At 37.9% G+C, this 17,821-nt stretch overlaps 1 protein-coding gene across 1 annotated transcript in view; it reads right to left on the bottom strand.

Moving 5' to 3' along the window:
• Positions 1-372: 372 nt before the first annotated feature.
• UBE2N (ubiquitin conjugating enzyme E2 N) overlaps positions 373-17,821 on the bottom strand; it is a 34,834-nt gene continuing 17,385 nt past the window's right edge. Inside the window, exons 2-4 of the mRNA XM_003259664.3 lie at positions 3,044-3,290; positions 2,725-2,865; positions 373-2,082 (exon numbers count right to left, since the gene is read on the bottom strand). Coding sequence (XP_003259712.1) covers positions 2,042-2,082; positions 2,725-2,865; positions 3,044-3,290 — 429 coding nt within the window. The 3' untranslated portion in view covers positions 373-2,041. The remainder of the gene's footprint in view (positions 2,083-2,724; positions 2,866-3,043; positions 3,291-17,821) is intronic.

Here is a 17,821-nt window from a genome sequence, read left to right as displayed (position 1 = left end):
CAAATTTAGCAGACATCATTGACATTTTTGTAGTGCAACAGATTTAAATCTGGAATTTCATGGTTTGTAAATCACTATGTGATACTAGCTATAACCATGAGCAATATTACGGGCAGTAAATGTTGATCTCTGTTTCGTTTCTTGAAGTTTTGTGTGGTTCATTTTTAAAGTGAGATTCAATTTCCTTAGCTATAGTCAAATGTACCCTTTTAACAGCCCAAGAATTGTTATAAATGACAGCTGCTGTTATTAGTTTTCAAATTTTACAATATTAGGGTTGTTAACTATTTTATTGTGAATTAAGCTAACATTTGTTACCAAGCAATGCATTTATTTGGAAGGATACCAGTTACCAGTCATCAAAAGCTTTTGTATGTTGAAAATGTAATTTTAATAGTTAATTCTTCATCTTACATAGGAGCACAATAAAATACACCACAATCTGAAGAAACTCCAGAATTACGAGAATAAGAGTGAAGAAAATTCAAATGGGCTACAATATCCATTACCTTAAACTGCAAGAGACAAGGTTGCAACCCGAAGGTTAACACTTATGTATTTATGACTGGCTACATTTATGACTTAAAAATAACAAGAATCAGGAATTAGATATGGAGAGAGGTGGGAAAGAACAGTTTTGTGAGGGGAGGAATTCTGTCGATAAAGAAAAATTACTGAATTCCAAATTAAAGAATAAAACAAGCTCCCATAGCAAATACTAGAGGGATGAAAGCAAGAATCATTAATTGAGGACTTGATACTCTCAAAGGGATAAACCTTTCTGATGACACGCAAGCTGGATACTTGAGATCTGCTCATCAGGTTTATAAGGAAAACTCACAAATGCCTCAGCAAATCCCAAATGATTATCAGATCAGTGTTTCTTAACACACATGAAAGGTTACAGATGAAATTTTCAGACAAGAACCAAGAAAAAGGTCATAACCCAAATTTTAGGCAAAAATGTGGCACAACTGTGAAAGTCCTACATGTCAGTCACAACTGCTATCTTTGCTGTGACTTTCCTGTACAGTAATTTTTAAACATTGTGGCAAGACACCAATGATCATCTAATCAGACAACACAAACACATTTATTTCAAATTCCTAGAAGGTTAAAAAAAAGGTCAGATACTGATGCTTTATGCATGCTCAGGGCCAGTTTATAAATACTCCATTCAGTACTATCTTAACACAAATCTGCATCAGTGAAAAGAAACTGGCAAAATCCACCTCTTGCCACTCAATTTGTCAGATGGTGAAGACCCAGACAGAATGTTCCATCAGTTTTAATTTTAAAATACGATTGTCAAATTGGGAAAATGAAATAAACACAGTAAAATAAACTGTACAAAGGCAAAGTAGAATAACAAAAAATATTTTACTAAAACATAAGATTTACAGAAGTTTCCAGACAAGCCATACAAAATGGTCACAAGCTTTTTTTGAAGGGGGGAATCTACACTTGACAGCAATGTTATTAGTGAGGGCTGTGATGTTTGTTTAATGTTCCCATTTTGGTTCAAACAATCAAGCTTGTCCATCTACAGCGTCTAAATAAAGTTAGACTTGGCTAGAGCATATTCTAAAGACCTGGTTAGCTGCTTTTAACCAATGCAATTAGATCACCAAAAAAGGGGGAAAAGAGCCCATAAAATTAAAATAAAACTACCTCCCCCCTCAAAAAATAAAAACAAAATAAAAACACCCACACCCCTGCAGCTAACCTGACAACTACCTTCATTCACAGTGCTTTATACTTAAACCAGGATGGGGGAAATGAATAAAAGCAGGGAGGGGCCACTGCTTTTAAACGTTTCACAACAATCCAGATGATACTTCTAGCCTCTGCTCATGCTTTATGACAGTGAATCAGGACAAGACATAGATTTGCTAATGTGCATTTAATCACCAAAGGACTGAAGATGTCTGGGCTTTTTTATTCTGTAATGTTTCTAAGACTGTGTCCATTAAATGCAAACAAAGAGGAGGAAGTCTTGGCAGAACAGGAGAAGTGATGCACACTTGATGATCGGATCAATTTAAATATTATTCATGGCATATAGCCTAGTCCATGCTCTAGCTGTAGACAGAAACAAACATAGGATTATTATTTTACTTAGTTCAATATGTTACTTTCCAAACTATAAATGGCAAACAACCACTATTAATTATGGAAATGTCATGTTGTAATCTCTTAAATTCATGCCTTTTTCTATAAATTGGATCAGGGCTGAAAGATTTTGTAAATGTCCAATTACCAAAACACTACAATAAAATTAAGAAGTTCTAGAAAATTCAAGAGGATGAATCAAGTTGTCCATTTCTAGATACACAATTCTCCCCACTAATTTTCTTAAAATTTGTAGCAGAATGTTCTTGACTCCAAATTCTGTAGCCATAAACAGCTGAATACTTTAATCAAACGGGTTACAAAAATAGTTCAAGTTTTCCAGTATTCTTTACATATAACTAGATAAATGGTACACACTCAGTATTTGTTAAACCAGGTGTAGTTACAAGAGACTCCAAGATCTTCCAATTACAGGTTGTCTTTAAATTTGGGGGGTCCCATAGCAGGCCATTTTGTTAAGAGGTATTTACATACTATAAGTATTATATTTTTTTATATTTCTTTTCCTTGCCAAGAGCTTTAGAAAAGTTTAAGTGGTAATACAAATTTGTAAAAGTGGAAGTGGTGTGAAGGAGAATGAATATTAGATACCTGTTTCTATGGCTTGGGCTTCGTTGGTCTTCCACTGCTCCGCTACATCATTTGCTAATGGATCATCTGGATTGGGAGCACTTAACAAGGCCTGGATCGATAGCAGAACTGTGCGGATCTGCAGTGCTGGGGACCACTTATCTATGAAGGCAACAGGCCCAGTATGATAAAGCATGAAAAAAACAGGCCCAGAACTGCTTCACTTCCCTCCCACAGACCTCTCTGATCTTTGTATAATGTTTACATTCTAAACATGGAATGCTTAAGAGAAAAAGGAGAAAGCTTAATAATAACATATGCTGATAAAGATAACACTTACCTTTCAAAATATCTAAACATATTCTTCCCAACTTGTCTACATTAGGATGATAAATTTTGGTCATGAAACGTACTTTAGGGGCTGCCATTGGGTATTCTTCTGGAAGGAATAGTTCAAGTTTAAAAGTCCCTCCCTCAAAGGGGGAATCCTGAGGGCCAGCAATGACCACATGAAAATAACGGGCGTTGCTCTCATCTGGTTCTGCTTTGATGCCAGGAACTGGTTCTGCCAGCAAACGCTGGGTTTCCTATGACAGAAAAACAAACACATTTGTGAAACAAATGTCACTTTGCTAGACACCAAAAGTAAAATTAGAAAGTTCATCTCTTAGAACTAGGCATAATAGAACATCTCCAATCTCCCAACAGGATTTATTTAGCTTATAAAATGTCAAATTCAAAAAAATACCATTTAAATAATTACAACCAGCTGAATGAAACTGCAAGCGAATACCAATGATGTTATCATACATTTTGGCTACAAATGTCTACAAATATGTTAATAAAATTAGGTTAATAAAACTGATTTTTTTACTCAGGTAAAATAAAGTAACACTAGGATTACATAAGTAAGGCATCTTGCTCTAAACTCAACCAAAACCAAGCTATTTAAAAAGTAAAATTAGTTTTGGTGGCTTTTTTTGGTTTGTTTGTTTGTTTTTGAGACAAGGTCTCACTGTCACTCAGGCTGGAGTGCAGTGGCAAGATCTTGGCTCACTGCAGCCTTGACCTCCCTGGGCCCAGGTGATCCTCCCAACTCGGCCTCCTGAGTAGCTGGGATTACAGTTGTGCGCCACCACACCTAGCTAATTTTTGTATTTTTAGTAAAGACGGTATCGCCCTGTTGGCCAGGCTGGTCTTGAACTCCTGGCCTCAAGTGATCTGCCTGCCTTGGATTTCCAAAGTGCTGAGATTACAGGTATGGGCCAACACACTCGGCCAAAAATTAGTTTTTAAACCCACTGAAAACCTCCCCTCTGAAAAATGTAATGGACTAAAGAAAGGAGATAAGAAGAGGCCCAGGTACCCGAACAGGACTAAAGAAATATAACAATGCTGATTACTCTAAAATTGACAATTAACTTCAGAGGAACCCTTAATACTCCCAACAATCATATCATTAGTTCTCTTTTTCATCATTCTCCCTCTCCCCTAAATAACTGTATTATTATTCTTTCTCTTCTCTCTTCAAACCTCCAGCATCTCCATCCCCAACCTCACTTGTGGCTGATGTCCTGCTTCCTATTTCATGACAAGTTAGATACTTCCATCAGTTCCCACTGTAGCATTTGGACATTTCCCTGCATCTGCGCCCATATGCTCTGGCTTTTCTCCTGTATAGATGAAATGTCACATACTCTTGGCTAGGGCCAATCGGTCTTGAGCACTAGATCTTACTGATCTGTTTGAAATGTTTGTTCCTCGGTGACATAAAGAAATAGCACTTGAACATAAATTTAATTTATTTAGTAAGGCCATTTTTGCTTCCTGCAGAAAGGGTACACGCCAGGATTTTTGCCACAAGAGTACACTGAACAAAGGAGACAGGGTCATTTATAACCTGACGCATCCACCCTACTGCTGTGTCCGGTTTCCACTGGCTGGAACGGGACCTCACATTCTGTATTTGTCCTGATTGGCTAGCAACTTAGAACTTTTTAAGAGGTAAAGGTAGAGGGGAACAAAGGAAGGAGGAAGTAACTTGTGGAATGCTGAGAAAGGTAAAAACACTTTTAAATAAGGAAGAGGAACAGGCTATGACCTAATGCTTGCTTGGACCAGTATAAGCATGCCAGGGCAAATATTTAGGCTAAATTGTGGGAGCTAAGAACATATTGATTTATTATGGATAGCAGACATTTAAGAATGTTTGCACAGGTCTTCGAATAAATTTTGCTTCTAAGAGAAGTTACTATTTATTACTAATTAGATGGGGAGGAAAGTCTTGGAAGAGGAACCTCTACTTTGCTTGTCTCCAATCTCTCTCCTCCTCTTCTGTCTTGAATGCACCCTCCAATCAAGCTGTAGTTATCGCTAACTTGTTTGTTAAGGTCACCAATGATTTCCACAAGGTTAAATCAAATGTCCAGTGCTTAATCTTTATCTTACCTAAATGCAACATCTTATCCAGCTGGTCTCCTTCCTCTTTGCAAAGCTTTATCTAACTTCCTATAAACATTCTCATGGCTCTCTTCCTCCTTGTCTGGCAGCAGCTTCCTTTAGTTTCCTTGTTGGTTTCTTCCTATCTCCCAACATCGCAACACTGAAGTGCACTGGGGCTCTATTCTAGGGCTTCCTCTCTGTTTATACATTTCCACAGTGATCTCATGTAATGCAAAGAATTTAAATACTAAATACACTCTATAAGCTGAAGCCTCCCCTAATTCATATCTAGCCCAGACCTCTCCCCTCATCGTGCCTCTTGCCTCTATAACTACCTGCTTGATATATGCTCTTGAATGTCTAATAAGCATCCCAAACTTAACATGACCTCCCTATCCCCAACCTTTGCTCCTCCCATAAAGTCTTCCCCACATCAGTTACTGGCAAACCCATCTTTCCAAATGATCCACCTTTTCCTTCATATGCCACACACATCTAGCCTGATTGGCAAATTGGTTTTTTTTTATACTTCAAATTCCACTCATGATTGGACTGTTTCTCACCCTTCCACTGCTACACCTCTGATCCACGCAACCATCAGCTCTGATCTGGCATACTACAACAGCCTCCTAACCTGTTCTGCTTCTGACCTCACTACCTCCCTCGCAGGTCTATTATCCACAGACCCTTTAAAAGTCATAGTCCTGAGCCAGGTGGATTGCCTCAGGTCAGGAGTTCGAGACCAGCCTGATCAACATGGAGAAATCCCATCTCTACTAAAAATACAAAATCAGCCGGGCATGGTGGCGCATGCCCGTAATCCCAGCTACTCGGGAGGCTGAGGCAGGAGAATCATTTGAAGCCAGGAGACGGAGGTTGCAGTGAGCTGAGATCATGCCATTGCACTCCAGCCTGGGTGACAGGGCGAGACTCCATCTCAAAAAAAAAAAAAAAAGTCTGGGCATGTGGCTCACACCTGTAATCCCAGCACTTTGGGAGGCCGAGGTGGGTGGATCAGCTCAGGTCAGGAGTTCGGACCAGCCTGATCAACATGGAGAAACCCCATCACTACTAAAAATATAAAATTAGCCAGGCATGGTGGCGCATGCCTGTAATCCCAGCTACCTGGGAGGCTGAGGCAGGAGAATTGCTTGAACCCGCGAGGTGGAGGTTGCGGTGAGCCCACATCACACCATTGCACTCAAGCCTAGGCAAGAAGAGCGAAACTCCGTCTCAAAAAAAAAAAAAGTCATAGTCCTTGTAATGGTCCCCCAAAAGAGGCTCTATATGATGCCCTCACTCCACCTACCTCTCTGACTCATCTTCAGCTATTCTCTCTCCATCCCCTAACCTTCTCTGTTCCAGACAAAAATTAGCTTCCTTGTAGTTCTTCAACATGCCAGGCATCCTCTCACCTCTTCTTCCCCAAGATATCCGTATGTCTTGCTCCCTCAGCTCCTAAGATCTTCATGTGTTCTCAGTGAAGCCATCATAACTGAAATTGCAAGCCCCATTCAGCCCTACCCTGCACACTCCCTATCCCCACTCCCCGGCTTTATCTCCACAGCACTACTAACAAATCTCATTTCTACTTATTTTGTTCAGAATTTAAGCTCCATGAGAGGATGGATTTGAGTCTATTTTATGGACTGCTATATCCTCAGCATTTGGAACACTGCCTGGCACAATAGATATTCAATTAATATTTACCAAATTCTGAATCTATTTGATGTTATGAAGAGAGGAAAATAAACGATCAGAATTTCATCACTACCATCATTAAGGCAGGGTTATTTTCAAGGCAGGATGTGCACATTACAAAAGGAAAACAAAAGGAGCCACTCAGGTATGGGGAAAAATAGTCTAACTTCTACTTATATTTATTTTTCACCAGAAAAATGTTCATATTTAAATAAGCTTTTAGGTATGAAAAACAATAAATGAGAACATTTTATTTACACTGCCTTCACCTAAAAAAAAAATACATCATAAACTGTTTCATTCCACAAGCTATAGGGCATATGTTAAAAACAACAACAACAACTTCTCTCTCAGCACAGTAATATACTGAAATAGTCATAAGATGTAAATACAAATCACATGCTTCCCCAATATGTGTTAATTAAACCCATGGCCATTTTAGGTAATATCTCTGGTATTTTAGTTTAAGACTAGTTTTTTGTTTTGATCATGGCGATGTAAGAGCAAGTGGGAAACTGACATTTCTTTAGGTTCAAACTAAAACATTTTTAGAGCATTAAAAAGCTCAAGAGGCAATAATGAAGCCTCTGACCTTGGGAAGTCCTTTAACATGTGACCAGAACAAAAGAGGCTGGTCTTCATTTTTTAGGAAAAAAGTTACGGTATTAGGGATGAATAGCAGGAGTAGAACAATGAGAAAATAACTGGATGGTAAAATTCCTTGAATTCCGGGCTCTCCTCACCTCTATCCTTTAATTTTACTCCAGGTCTTCATGTTTTTAGAATGCCATAAATTGGGTGACTGGAAAAAAAGGAAAGCCAGGGCCCAAGAGTCCCAATCCACCACTCACCAGTTACACAAAGTAGTAGCAGCTCTGTATCTACTATAAAAAGCTACAGAAAGGCCTCCAAAAGCATATCCCAAAATAGCTTCAAAATCACTCTCAGTACACAGTGGCAGAGATAGATATGGCATTTACTTTCTCAACTTCAGTTCACCCTCAAAATCAGATATTCTTTGTAAAGAATGTACATATTAAGCATATCATGTGACCTGATCAAGCCTAGATTTAATCAGAACACATTCTAAAATAAGCTTTTGTGTGTAGAAAACATTTTGAAATAGTCCTTATAATATATGCTGCTCTCAAGTTCTAATAGACTGACACAAAAACATGCATAATTATTTCACTAAACTGTGTTGGTTTCCCTAACAAACCCACAGCATAAACTGTGGGAGGGAAAAAAAGGAATAAAATCCAAACTATATGAAACAAGTCTGAAATGGCAGCATCTGAAAAAGTCTCAACCACAGAAACTGATGTCAACTTTTTTCCTAAAAAGGCAAAAACTGGCTAGGAAATAAAATCTTTCCGGCCACTATTCAACACATGACTAACTAAAATACCTTCTGGTTTTACACTATTCTTTGGTAGAAAGATAGAGTACAGTATGATTTCTTTAAGTGAAGAAGTAAAGGGCTAAAATTCCTACTGTTTCACTTATCTTTTTTTTTTTTTGAGACAAGTCTCGCTCTGTTGCCCAGGCTGCAGTGCAGTGGCACGATCTCGGCTCACTGCAACCCCTGCCTCCTGGGTCCAAGCAAACACCTGGCTAATTTTTGCATGTTCAGCAGAGACGGGGTTTCACCATGTTAGCCAGGCAGGTCTCGAACTCCTGACTTAAAGTGATCTGCCTGCCTCAGCCTCCCAAAGTGCTGGGATTGTAAGCGTGAGGCACCACGCCCGGCCTTATCTATCTTTTGGCACAAGTAATTTACACTGCAGGTGGGACGCCATGGTTCACACCTGTAATCCCTGCACTTTGGGAGGCTGAGGCAGGCAGGGGAATCACTTGAGGCTAGGAGTTCCAGACCAAGCTGGGCAAGCATAGTGAAACCCCACTGCTACCAAAAAAAAAAAAAAAAAAAAAGTTGACAAATGAGATCACATAGGAAGGCCATAGTTGTTTATAGAAACCCAGAATAACTCTTAAATGCACTTTGTGATTCTATTATGTTTAAAAAAGCAGTCCAAGGATTGAATCCCAAATAGAAGTGAGTTCAGGGCCATGCATAATAGAAAGCACTGTAGACTCTGTTCAGGAAATTAGTTACTAAAATAGACAAGGAAGTTGGTAAAGGAATAGGGTATGGATTTAAATGGTGACAAAATTAAGTCTAAAGGAAGGTATCTCATCTTATAGAATGCATACAATAGTTAATGCTACAAATATTTTTAAAAGGAATCAAATATCACATCAAATTGATCTAATTATCAATAGATCCACTGGGACTTGAAAAGCAAACCCTAGGCTCATACTACAGTAAACTATATTGTAGTTAGTAAATTATAACAACTGACATTCTGTCAACCAATCTCTATTAACCAGGACTCTTATTTTTAAGTTGAAAAATAATTTGTGCTCAGTACGAAGCAATGCCAGGTCTTAGATGTTCTTCTGCAAGGCAATGATTAAATTATGTACAGTAAAATTTTTGGGTAATAAACAGTATTCTTAGAAAGAGTGCTAATTTGTGTGTGAGAAAAGTTGGTCCAGTTAGTAACTATCTATATCCCAGTGCATCCTGTCTACAGTGATTAGGTTTTTTAGAATATTCTCTGAAACACAAAATTGCAATGTATGATCAGTAATATCAACTGTAGATCTTTTAGCTCATCTCAAACAAGAGCTGTCTGATAACTCAATAACTGTCAATTTCATTATTGAAAAATAAGTGTTAAAAAACTGAGTGATGCTTCAATGATACCTACTCTGTAAACTCCAACCTGTCACTACATCTTTAAGCGATTCTAAAATATTAACAAACAGGGTTCTGGGCAAAGTTGTGTGTTATAGAAAAAAAAATTTAAATAAAGAAAAAACAAATTATGAAAAATTTGTAAGATAAAACAAACAGGGGCTCCTTTTTTGGGATCACTAATAAAGCAAGTCAATTCTTCATTATGTACACAACTGTAAATTACTTATGAGAATCTGCAAGTTCACCCTCTATATATGTAAGTGGGCATTTTTATTTATCACTTTTTTTGTAGAGATGTGTTTCTCTATGTTGCCCAGGCTGGTCTCCTGCCTCAAGCAATCTTCCCACCCTGACCTCCCAAAGCAATGGGATGACAGACGTGAGCCACCACACTTGGCCCCATAAGTGAGCATTTAAAAAATGTTACCACCAGCCTGGGCAACATAGCAAGACCCCATCTCTCCAAACCGAGAAACTAAAAAAATTAGCTGGGCATGCTGGCATATGCCTATAGTCCTAGCATACTTGGGAGGTTGAGGTGGGAGGACTGCCTGAGCCCAGGAGTTCAAGGTTACAGTTAGCTGTGATCACACCACTGCACCCCAGCATGGGCGATAGTGAGACCTTGTCTCTTAAAAAAAAAAAAGTTAATTATCATCAATGGACATTTTCAAGTGCATACCCCTTGCTTCATTTTATCTGTAAGCCCTGTGAATTTTACTACATGATTTTGTATAACATAACACTCTTAAGAACATATAATGTCTCATTATAGTAAAACTGACTGCCTATTTTCTAGCTGGGATTAGAAATAGAACCAAAGTTTTGCTCAAGCTCCCCACTACACTACTTCCTTACAAATCATAAGGCCACCTAGATACTAAGATAAAAATGGCTGATGAGTACTTTTCTCCACAGCACTGCTGTCCAACAGAAATATAATAGTCACATAAGTATTTTAAAATTTTCTAGTAGCCACATAAAAAGTAAAAAGAAACAAGTAAAATTAATTTTAATATATTTTATCTAAAAATGTATTCAAAATATTATTTCAACATGAAATCAGTATGAAATTAATGATGTATTTTATCTTTTATCATAGCCTTCAATGCCCACTGTGCAAATTACACTTGTAGCACATGTTAATTTAAACAAGTCATATTTCAACTACTCAACAGCCACATGGAATGATTAGTGGCTCCCAAATTAGTCTGGAGAGTGAAACACAAAACAATCATGTTATAATGTTACTGCCTGGTCATTATGAATAATTTATTTCATATAATAGGTAAAATTTTGTACAGAAACTTTAAAGCATCACTATTTTCCCCTCAAAAAATTCTATTCAAAAAGTAATGTCAGCCGGGCGTAGTGGCTCATGCCTATAATCCCAGCACTTTGGGAGGCAGAGGCGGGTGGATCACCTGAGGTCAGGAGTTCGAGACCAACATGGAAAAACCCTGTCTCTACTAAAAATATAAAATTAGCCAGGCATTGTGCTGATGCCTGTAATCCCAGCTACTCGGGAGGCTGAGGCAGGAGAATCACTTGAACCTGGGAGACGGAGGTTGCACTCCAGCCTGGGCAACAAGAGTGAAATTCCATCTCAAAAAAAAAAAAAAAAGTAATGTCAGAACATTTGACATCACTAATAACAGGAATGCATGTAACAAGAGTTACTGTTTGCTAGAGTCACAAGATTGTGTTTGAAAAAAACAATTTATGGCAATTTCAAAACACATTAAATGAACAAAAATTAATTCAAACTAGCTAACTGCATGATGAAGTAAAGAGTTCACTGAGGAACTATTTTAATTTTTACAGTACACACTACCCCCTAGTGGACATAAGACATCATCTACTTATTTCACCACCTTTCCTTCGCGAATGAAAAAACTGATGCTCTTAAAAGTTATTGTACCCAAGTTTGCTAAGCTTTTTAAACTTACATTATATGATCACTCCTTGCTTTGGTAAAACCAAACCAAAGTTAGCACCCACCTAAACACGTCCTTGAAAAAGACCTATAGATTCCAACAGTAAATAAAATGAAACTAGCTTAAGAAAACTAATAAAAGCAAACCAAGCAAAGCTAAGACAATTTTGTATTCCCTTTCTGCTTTCACCTCTTGTGCCTATCTTGCTCCTAACCACTTAGACTCCCCCAGATAAGCTAACTGGGTCCATGAGAATTTCCTGAAAATGTCTATCCTAAAGTCAAATGGAGAATAATGATTCTCAAGACACACCCCTCCCTTGTTCCTTCTTTTCCCTTCTACTCCCACATACTTAAATCTCACAATTTCTTATGTGGCAGATTCAGAGAAGAAAAAATGGAAGAAGCTATTTCTAAGACTCTGGGTACCAAAGACTAAATCTCAGAGTACTTTAGACCAGAGTATTCCTTTTTTGGGAAAAGCTTTATTTATGGGTTGATAGGTAACAAATAGGTAAGTACTCTCTATTCCACTTGAAGTAATAATGAACAGATGGAGCCAGATGACTTTGGCTAGAAATATCTACATCCTAATTTTTTCCCTCCAACCTAGACCAGATCAATGTTTCTGTGAAGCTCAGTGAAAAGGAATGGAGACTTGGGAGCTGGAGGGACTTCTGAAAGGCAAAGTATGTATAATCTGAGATACATCAGAATGTATCTCAGGTCTGAATTAGTCTAAAAGTTTCTCCCGGCCAGGCGCGGTGGCTCACACCTGTAATCCCAGCACTTTGGGAGGCCCAGGCGGGCGGATCACGAGGTCAGGGGATCGAGACCATCCTGGCTAACACGGTGAAACCCCGTCTCTACTAAAAATATGGAAAAAAAAAAATTAAAAGTTTCTGCCTTGTACTTCCAGTTTCATTACCACCTCTCCACTTACTGTAACTACGCACAATAACTGCTGGTTTACTTCTCAGACCCTAAACTATTTGAAGAGAGGAACCTCAGCTGGTAAATGGTGGTAAATTCTAAATAAACGCTTGCTCAGTGAACGAACGTCTGCAATGCTTAAGTACCACACAGAGCTGATGAGGAATACTGTATCTGCTGTGTTCATTGGTAAATTCCATCTCAGGAACAGCATTTAAGATTATTCCAATCACTGACAATGACAATGGACAAAAATCAGAATAATCCTACTAACAAATTGTCCCAGCAAGAAGAAAAACTGTTAAGTTGAATTCCTTTATTTCTTGTCTATCTTGCCTCCCCAATTCTTCTGCCCACTAAACACATCAGGTTGTATTATAGTCTGTGTATATTTTCCTCCCCACCAGTCTGTAAGGCCCATAAAAGCAGGGACCACATGCAATTATCAAGCACTGCTCCCAGATATGCAGAGAATCAATAAAAGAAAATCTCAGGTAACAGTTAAAAACAAACTATGCCAAATACTGACTTAAGTGCTACATATATATTAGCTCATTTAATCCTCATACCCATTTTACAACTGAGAAACAAAGAGTAATCAACCAAAGCTGGCGAATGACAGAGCGAAGATTCAAATCCAAGCTGTTGGGCTCTATTCAGTCTGGCTTCAGGGTGTGTTTCTTAACCTTTTCCTTTTTTTTGGGCGGGGGGGAGGGGGGACGGAGTCTCACTTTGTCACCCAGGCTGGAGTGCAGTGATGCGATCTCGGCTCACTGCAAGCTCCACCTCCAGGGTTCACGCCATTCTCCTGCCTCAGCCTACTGAGTAGCTGGGACTACAGGCACCCACTACCTCGCCCGGCTAATTTTTTATATTTTTAGTAGAGACGGAGTTTCACTGTGTTAGCCAGGATGGTCTTGATCTCCTGACCTCGTGATCCGCCCGCCTTGGCCTCCCAAAGTGCTGGGATTACAGGCGTGAGCCACTGGGCCCGGCCCATGTTTCTTAATCTTCATGGTATACAATAAAGACAATTAACTACATAAGCAGTAAATGTCAAATGTTTGGCAGGGACAGTAAACAGCACAGGAGTTAAAAGGGCTATTTTCAACCCTTCATACTCGTGAAGTGGTGCTTCATGAAAAAGGTAAATTTAAGCCATAATGTCATAAATTTTTTTTTCTTTTTGAACTGGCAACCAGAAAAGTATAGTCTTATTAAGATAAAAATAGGAAAAAAAAATCGCTTTATTTGACTGAAAAATTGGTATATATTATTTTGACTTGGAATTATCAGATGGTAAACCATTTTGCCTATCTTTGATAGTGCATGAAATCAACATGCTCTAAAATGTTTCGTGACTTTGAAATATAAATTTACTTACAAACGTTTATTCATTGCTTATTTTGTTCATGGCATTGTGGTATTAAACAACCGGAAGGAAGAGTAAAACTTCTTGGCATCCAGCAGTTTATTTCATTGTGAGTAGTCAAGGTCTTAAGAGAAGGTACAGGACGTGTGAGTTAGGATACTATTAATATATGAAGAGCAGAACCAGATTACAGGGCTATTATGTTCTTCTTTATTTCCAAAGACATTTTTTAAGTTTTCTGGAAAGATTAAAAATCTCATCTCCATCTTTTTTACCTCTTTGTTTTTTCAAAGATTTCCAAATATTGGCATCACAGCTAAAGATGGTGTCAACCATTCCTTCATAAAACACTCATGAAGTTCTTGGTGGTAAAAATGTCCTTTGAATATTCAGCACTATAATTAGTAGACTCATGGCAGTTAAGCGTCTCCATTTTCTACGGTTCCTGATTTGATGAATGACATAACACTTCATTGCCTGAACTTTTCTTAGCACCAGCTCAAAAAATAAAAATAAGACTTTAGTGATTTAAATAATGTAGCTGTCTATCTTAATGAACTCTGTATCTCAGGAATGATTTGACAGTGATATCTCAGAATGCTGAATGAAAAGAAAGGACCTAGCTTAGTAACACAGTTCATTGGGACTGCTGTGTGCCATGGTCCTCAAGGCACTATTAACAAACCCATTGCATATTTTAGGTTCTGGGAGTGGGTATATAACTTAGCAGGCGAGGTAGGAAATGTTCTTCTGTATTCATCTTGAATTAAAATTAGGGAAATTTTTTAAAAGCCTGTTTTATGTGGTGAACACTAAAATCATAAGATTTATTAGCAAAAACTAGTGAACTTGGTTTTTTTCTTTGATCCAGCTTTTATGTAAAAAATTATGTAGATTGTGGGGTTTTTTTCTTCCATAAAATTTTACTTGTTTTTTTCAAGTTGGTCATTCATTTCAGGCCCTTATGTGTAATTTTAGTCATTTGTCTATGTTAACTATTAAACAATCGTAAAAATTCCCCCACTCATTCCTATGTTCCTTTAGCTCCCACTCTTTAGTATAATGTTGGAGCTGGGAGATTAAGAAAATTGTAAAAATTTTAAGTAACTTGTAGAAAAAGAAAAACTTACCCGTGGTCACACAAAAGGACTGCCTGGAAGCATTTAGGGCAAAATGAGGTTGGTAGTATGCATGCAGCACTCCTTGCGCATCACAAGCAAAGAAATAACCCATTCTGGAGAGAACTGCAGTAGTTACCACTAAGATAGCAACAGAGTTCTAGTGGTAGCATTCTGCGCTTGACATCAACAATCACACCGCACACACTGTAGAATGTGTTACACACAGTGTGGGCAGTGAAATCATCGTGATGTGATTCTGAAGTTTGTTCCTGGCTCCCTCTTTTCTTTGGCCCTCCTGAAGAATGTGAGGTACCTAATAACTCTTAATATCATTTCTGCTTAAACTAGCCAAAGCTGGCTTCTGTTGGTTGCTAAAAATAAAGTCTAAACTCAATAGGAAAGGAAGTGAAGAAAAGGTTAAGAGTTAGCAGACCAAGACAGGAGGGGGTTGGGGGCTGGTAAATAAGTTAAGAAGCTAAATATCTCTTTGGGATTAAATGAAGTCAAAAGTCACAAGTCAACTAAACTCTTTATCAAAGAACTTCTACTTAAAAGCTTTTAAAGGAGGAGCTAATTTCACACTAGACAGTTAAATTCAACTAAGCAGCCTGGTGTACCTAGCATGGGGCGGGGAAGAGGCTCAAGAGTTAGCACATCTGAATTTAATTCCAATTTTAATTGTACCAATGTGATATGTGACCATAGGCAAATCGTTTACCTCTCCAGCCTTCTAAAATGTCCCTTGAACATTTAAAAGGTTCTCTATAGCACCAAAATTGACTGAACACTTTATTATTATTAGAATGAGTTAAATCTTATTGGTATATGCTTCTTTCTACTGGAAGGTCTCCTTTTGTAATAATATTCTTTAGGCCTATAATTACTGTTTTAGTCTTCCCTGCTGAAGGAGAAGGATATTATGAACTGTAATCCTGGTATTTATGCCAAAGTTCAGTATCTAAATAAAGAGAAAATTTGTTGCTAAGGGCACCTGCTTTTTTCCCAAGTTTTTTTCACTTTCTCATTAAAGAAACACATAAAATTATTCTAAATAAAATTAGCCATTCTCCTAATAACCAAAATCCAATTAACATTCTAGAATTTTTTTTTTGTTGTTCTGATAAAGACAAAAGCCCTTAAAAACAGTTTAATATGTTTACATTTTTTCACTCCTGTGTCACTGCAGCCACTTTCCTCAAGGCTGGTTGATTTACAGACAAATCAATACTCTTTAAAAACCATATGGCATAAACAGGTACTTTTCCTGGCCTACAAGCTAGTGACTATACTAGTATAGCTACCATGTATTTACTTACTCGACCTTTTTTCTTCAGGTTACTTCTGGTTTCAAATGCAGCAATCACAACAAAATTTAATGCCTGAGGACTCCATAATAGGTAAGGCAAGACAAGAACAGATGGAAGCAGAGCAGTTGAACTTTTCAGCGAAGCAAACAAAAAAACAAGTTACATTTCCCTCAGATTTGCATTCTCAATCCAATTGTGCCACTAACACCATTTTGTATAAAATCCAAACCATCAGGAAAGAAAAATTAAAACAGTCTTTCACACTCTGCATACTAACTCTGAGATAAATTAGGAAGCATGAAAGCATGCAGATATTGGAGGGTTGTCTCCCACCCAGTAAGCATCCTCTCTCAGGGCTAACCACACCGCACAGCTTCAGGAGAGGACTATTCGTATGACAGTCTGCATAAATGGCACCTCTTGAAGTTATACAGTGAAATACTTTGGATTAAAAAATAAAACTTCAATTTAGCAGTTGCAAAGATCAACTTTATTATTACCTAACCCATGGAAAATGGATTACACATATGATAATTTTAATGAAATCAAAATGTTATTTACCCAAAACATCCCATTTTGCTACCCACTGTCGGTAAATGAACATTCACTGTGCTTTCACAAAATCTATGCCTCACTTCAGAGAGTTACATTTAATGTTATCTATTTTGTGAAACAAATACATAAATGAACAAACCATTTCCCCACACACTAGGAAGACATTCAATCTTTTTATGTTTATGGTGAAGCAGCATCTTTGCAAAGTCAGAAAACAGTAATAACCAACACTATATAAGGCTCAGTATTATGTTAGGGTCTGTTCTTTACACTCTAATCCTTCCAATTACTATAGAGCTAGATTAGTATATTAAGCAGATAAAGAAGCAAAGAGGTCAAATGAGGTTGCCCAAGCAAATATTTGGCAGAGCTAGAAATCAAACTCAAGAGTCTGGCCTCAGATTCTTTGTTCCTGCCATACATAAACATACATTTCATATTCCCTAAATCAGTGTTTTGCTCTAGAGAATTAGGAAGTAAGGCTCTCTGAGCCATAAAACATTATTTTAGTCATGAAAAGCAGCATTTCTACCATCTTGAAAGTCAACTGTCAATTAAGAGGTCAGCAACAGACTACAATAGGAATGAACGTTCTGTAAGCCATCCCTTACATACTTTGCTACCTTACTGTCTCTCCAACTAAACTAGTTCCTAGAGATCAAGGCCTGTGTCTAACATTTGCAGACCCAATGCTGGACACCAGTGTGTCTCGCATTTCTTACTGGTTAATGAACAGATCAACTGCAGAACTACCTGAGACCAACCCCACAGAGCAAGGAAAATCACTGACTGGGTAAAAAGGAAATTCAAGAACTTCCAAAAATGGTAGGCCTAGCCAAGCGGTGACTGTAAAGAGCAGGAGTATGCAGAAAAAAAAGACTTGCAAGACTCCAGACCGAATCTTTACAAACTATTTCACATGTCTGTCCAAAAGCCTTAGCTTTGACACTATCCCTACAGGTCATACACTTAAACGGACCAATTACG

Source organism: Nomascus leucogenys, chromosome 10 (assembly GCF_006542625.1).
Source record: "Nomascus leucogenys isolate Asia chromosome 10, Asia_NLE_v1, whole genome shotgun sequence".
Taxonomy (NCBI): Eukaryota; Metazoa; Chordata; class Mammalia; order Primates; family Hylobatidae; genus Nomascus; species Nomascus leucogenys.
The sequence above is the reverse complement of the archived record's forward strand: the minus strand, read 5'-3'. Positions and strand labels throughout refer to the sequence as shown.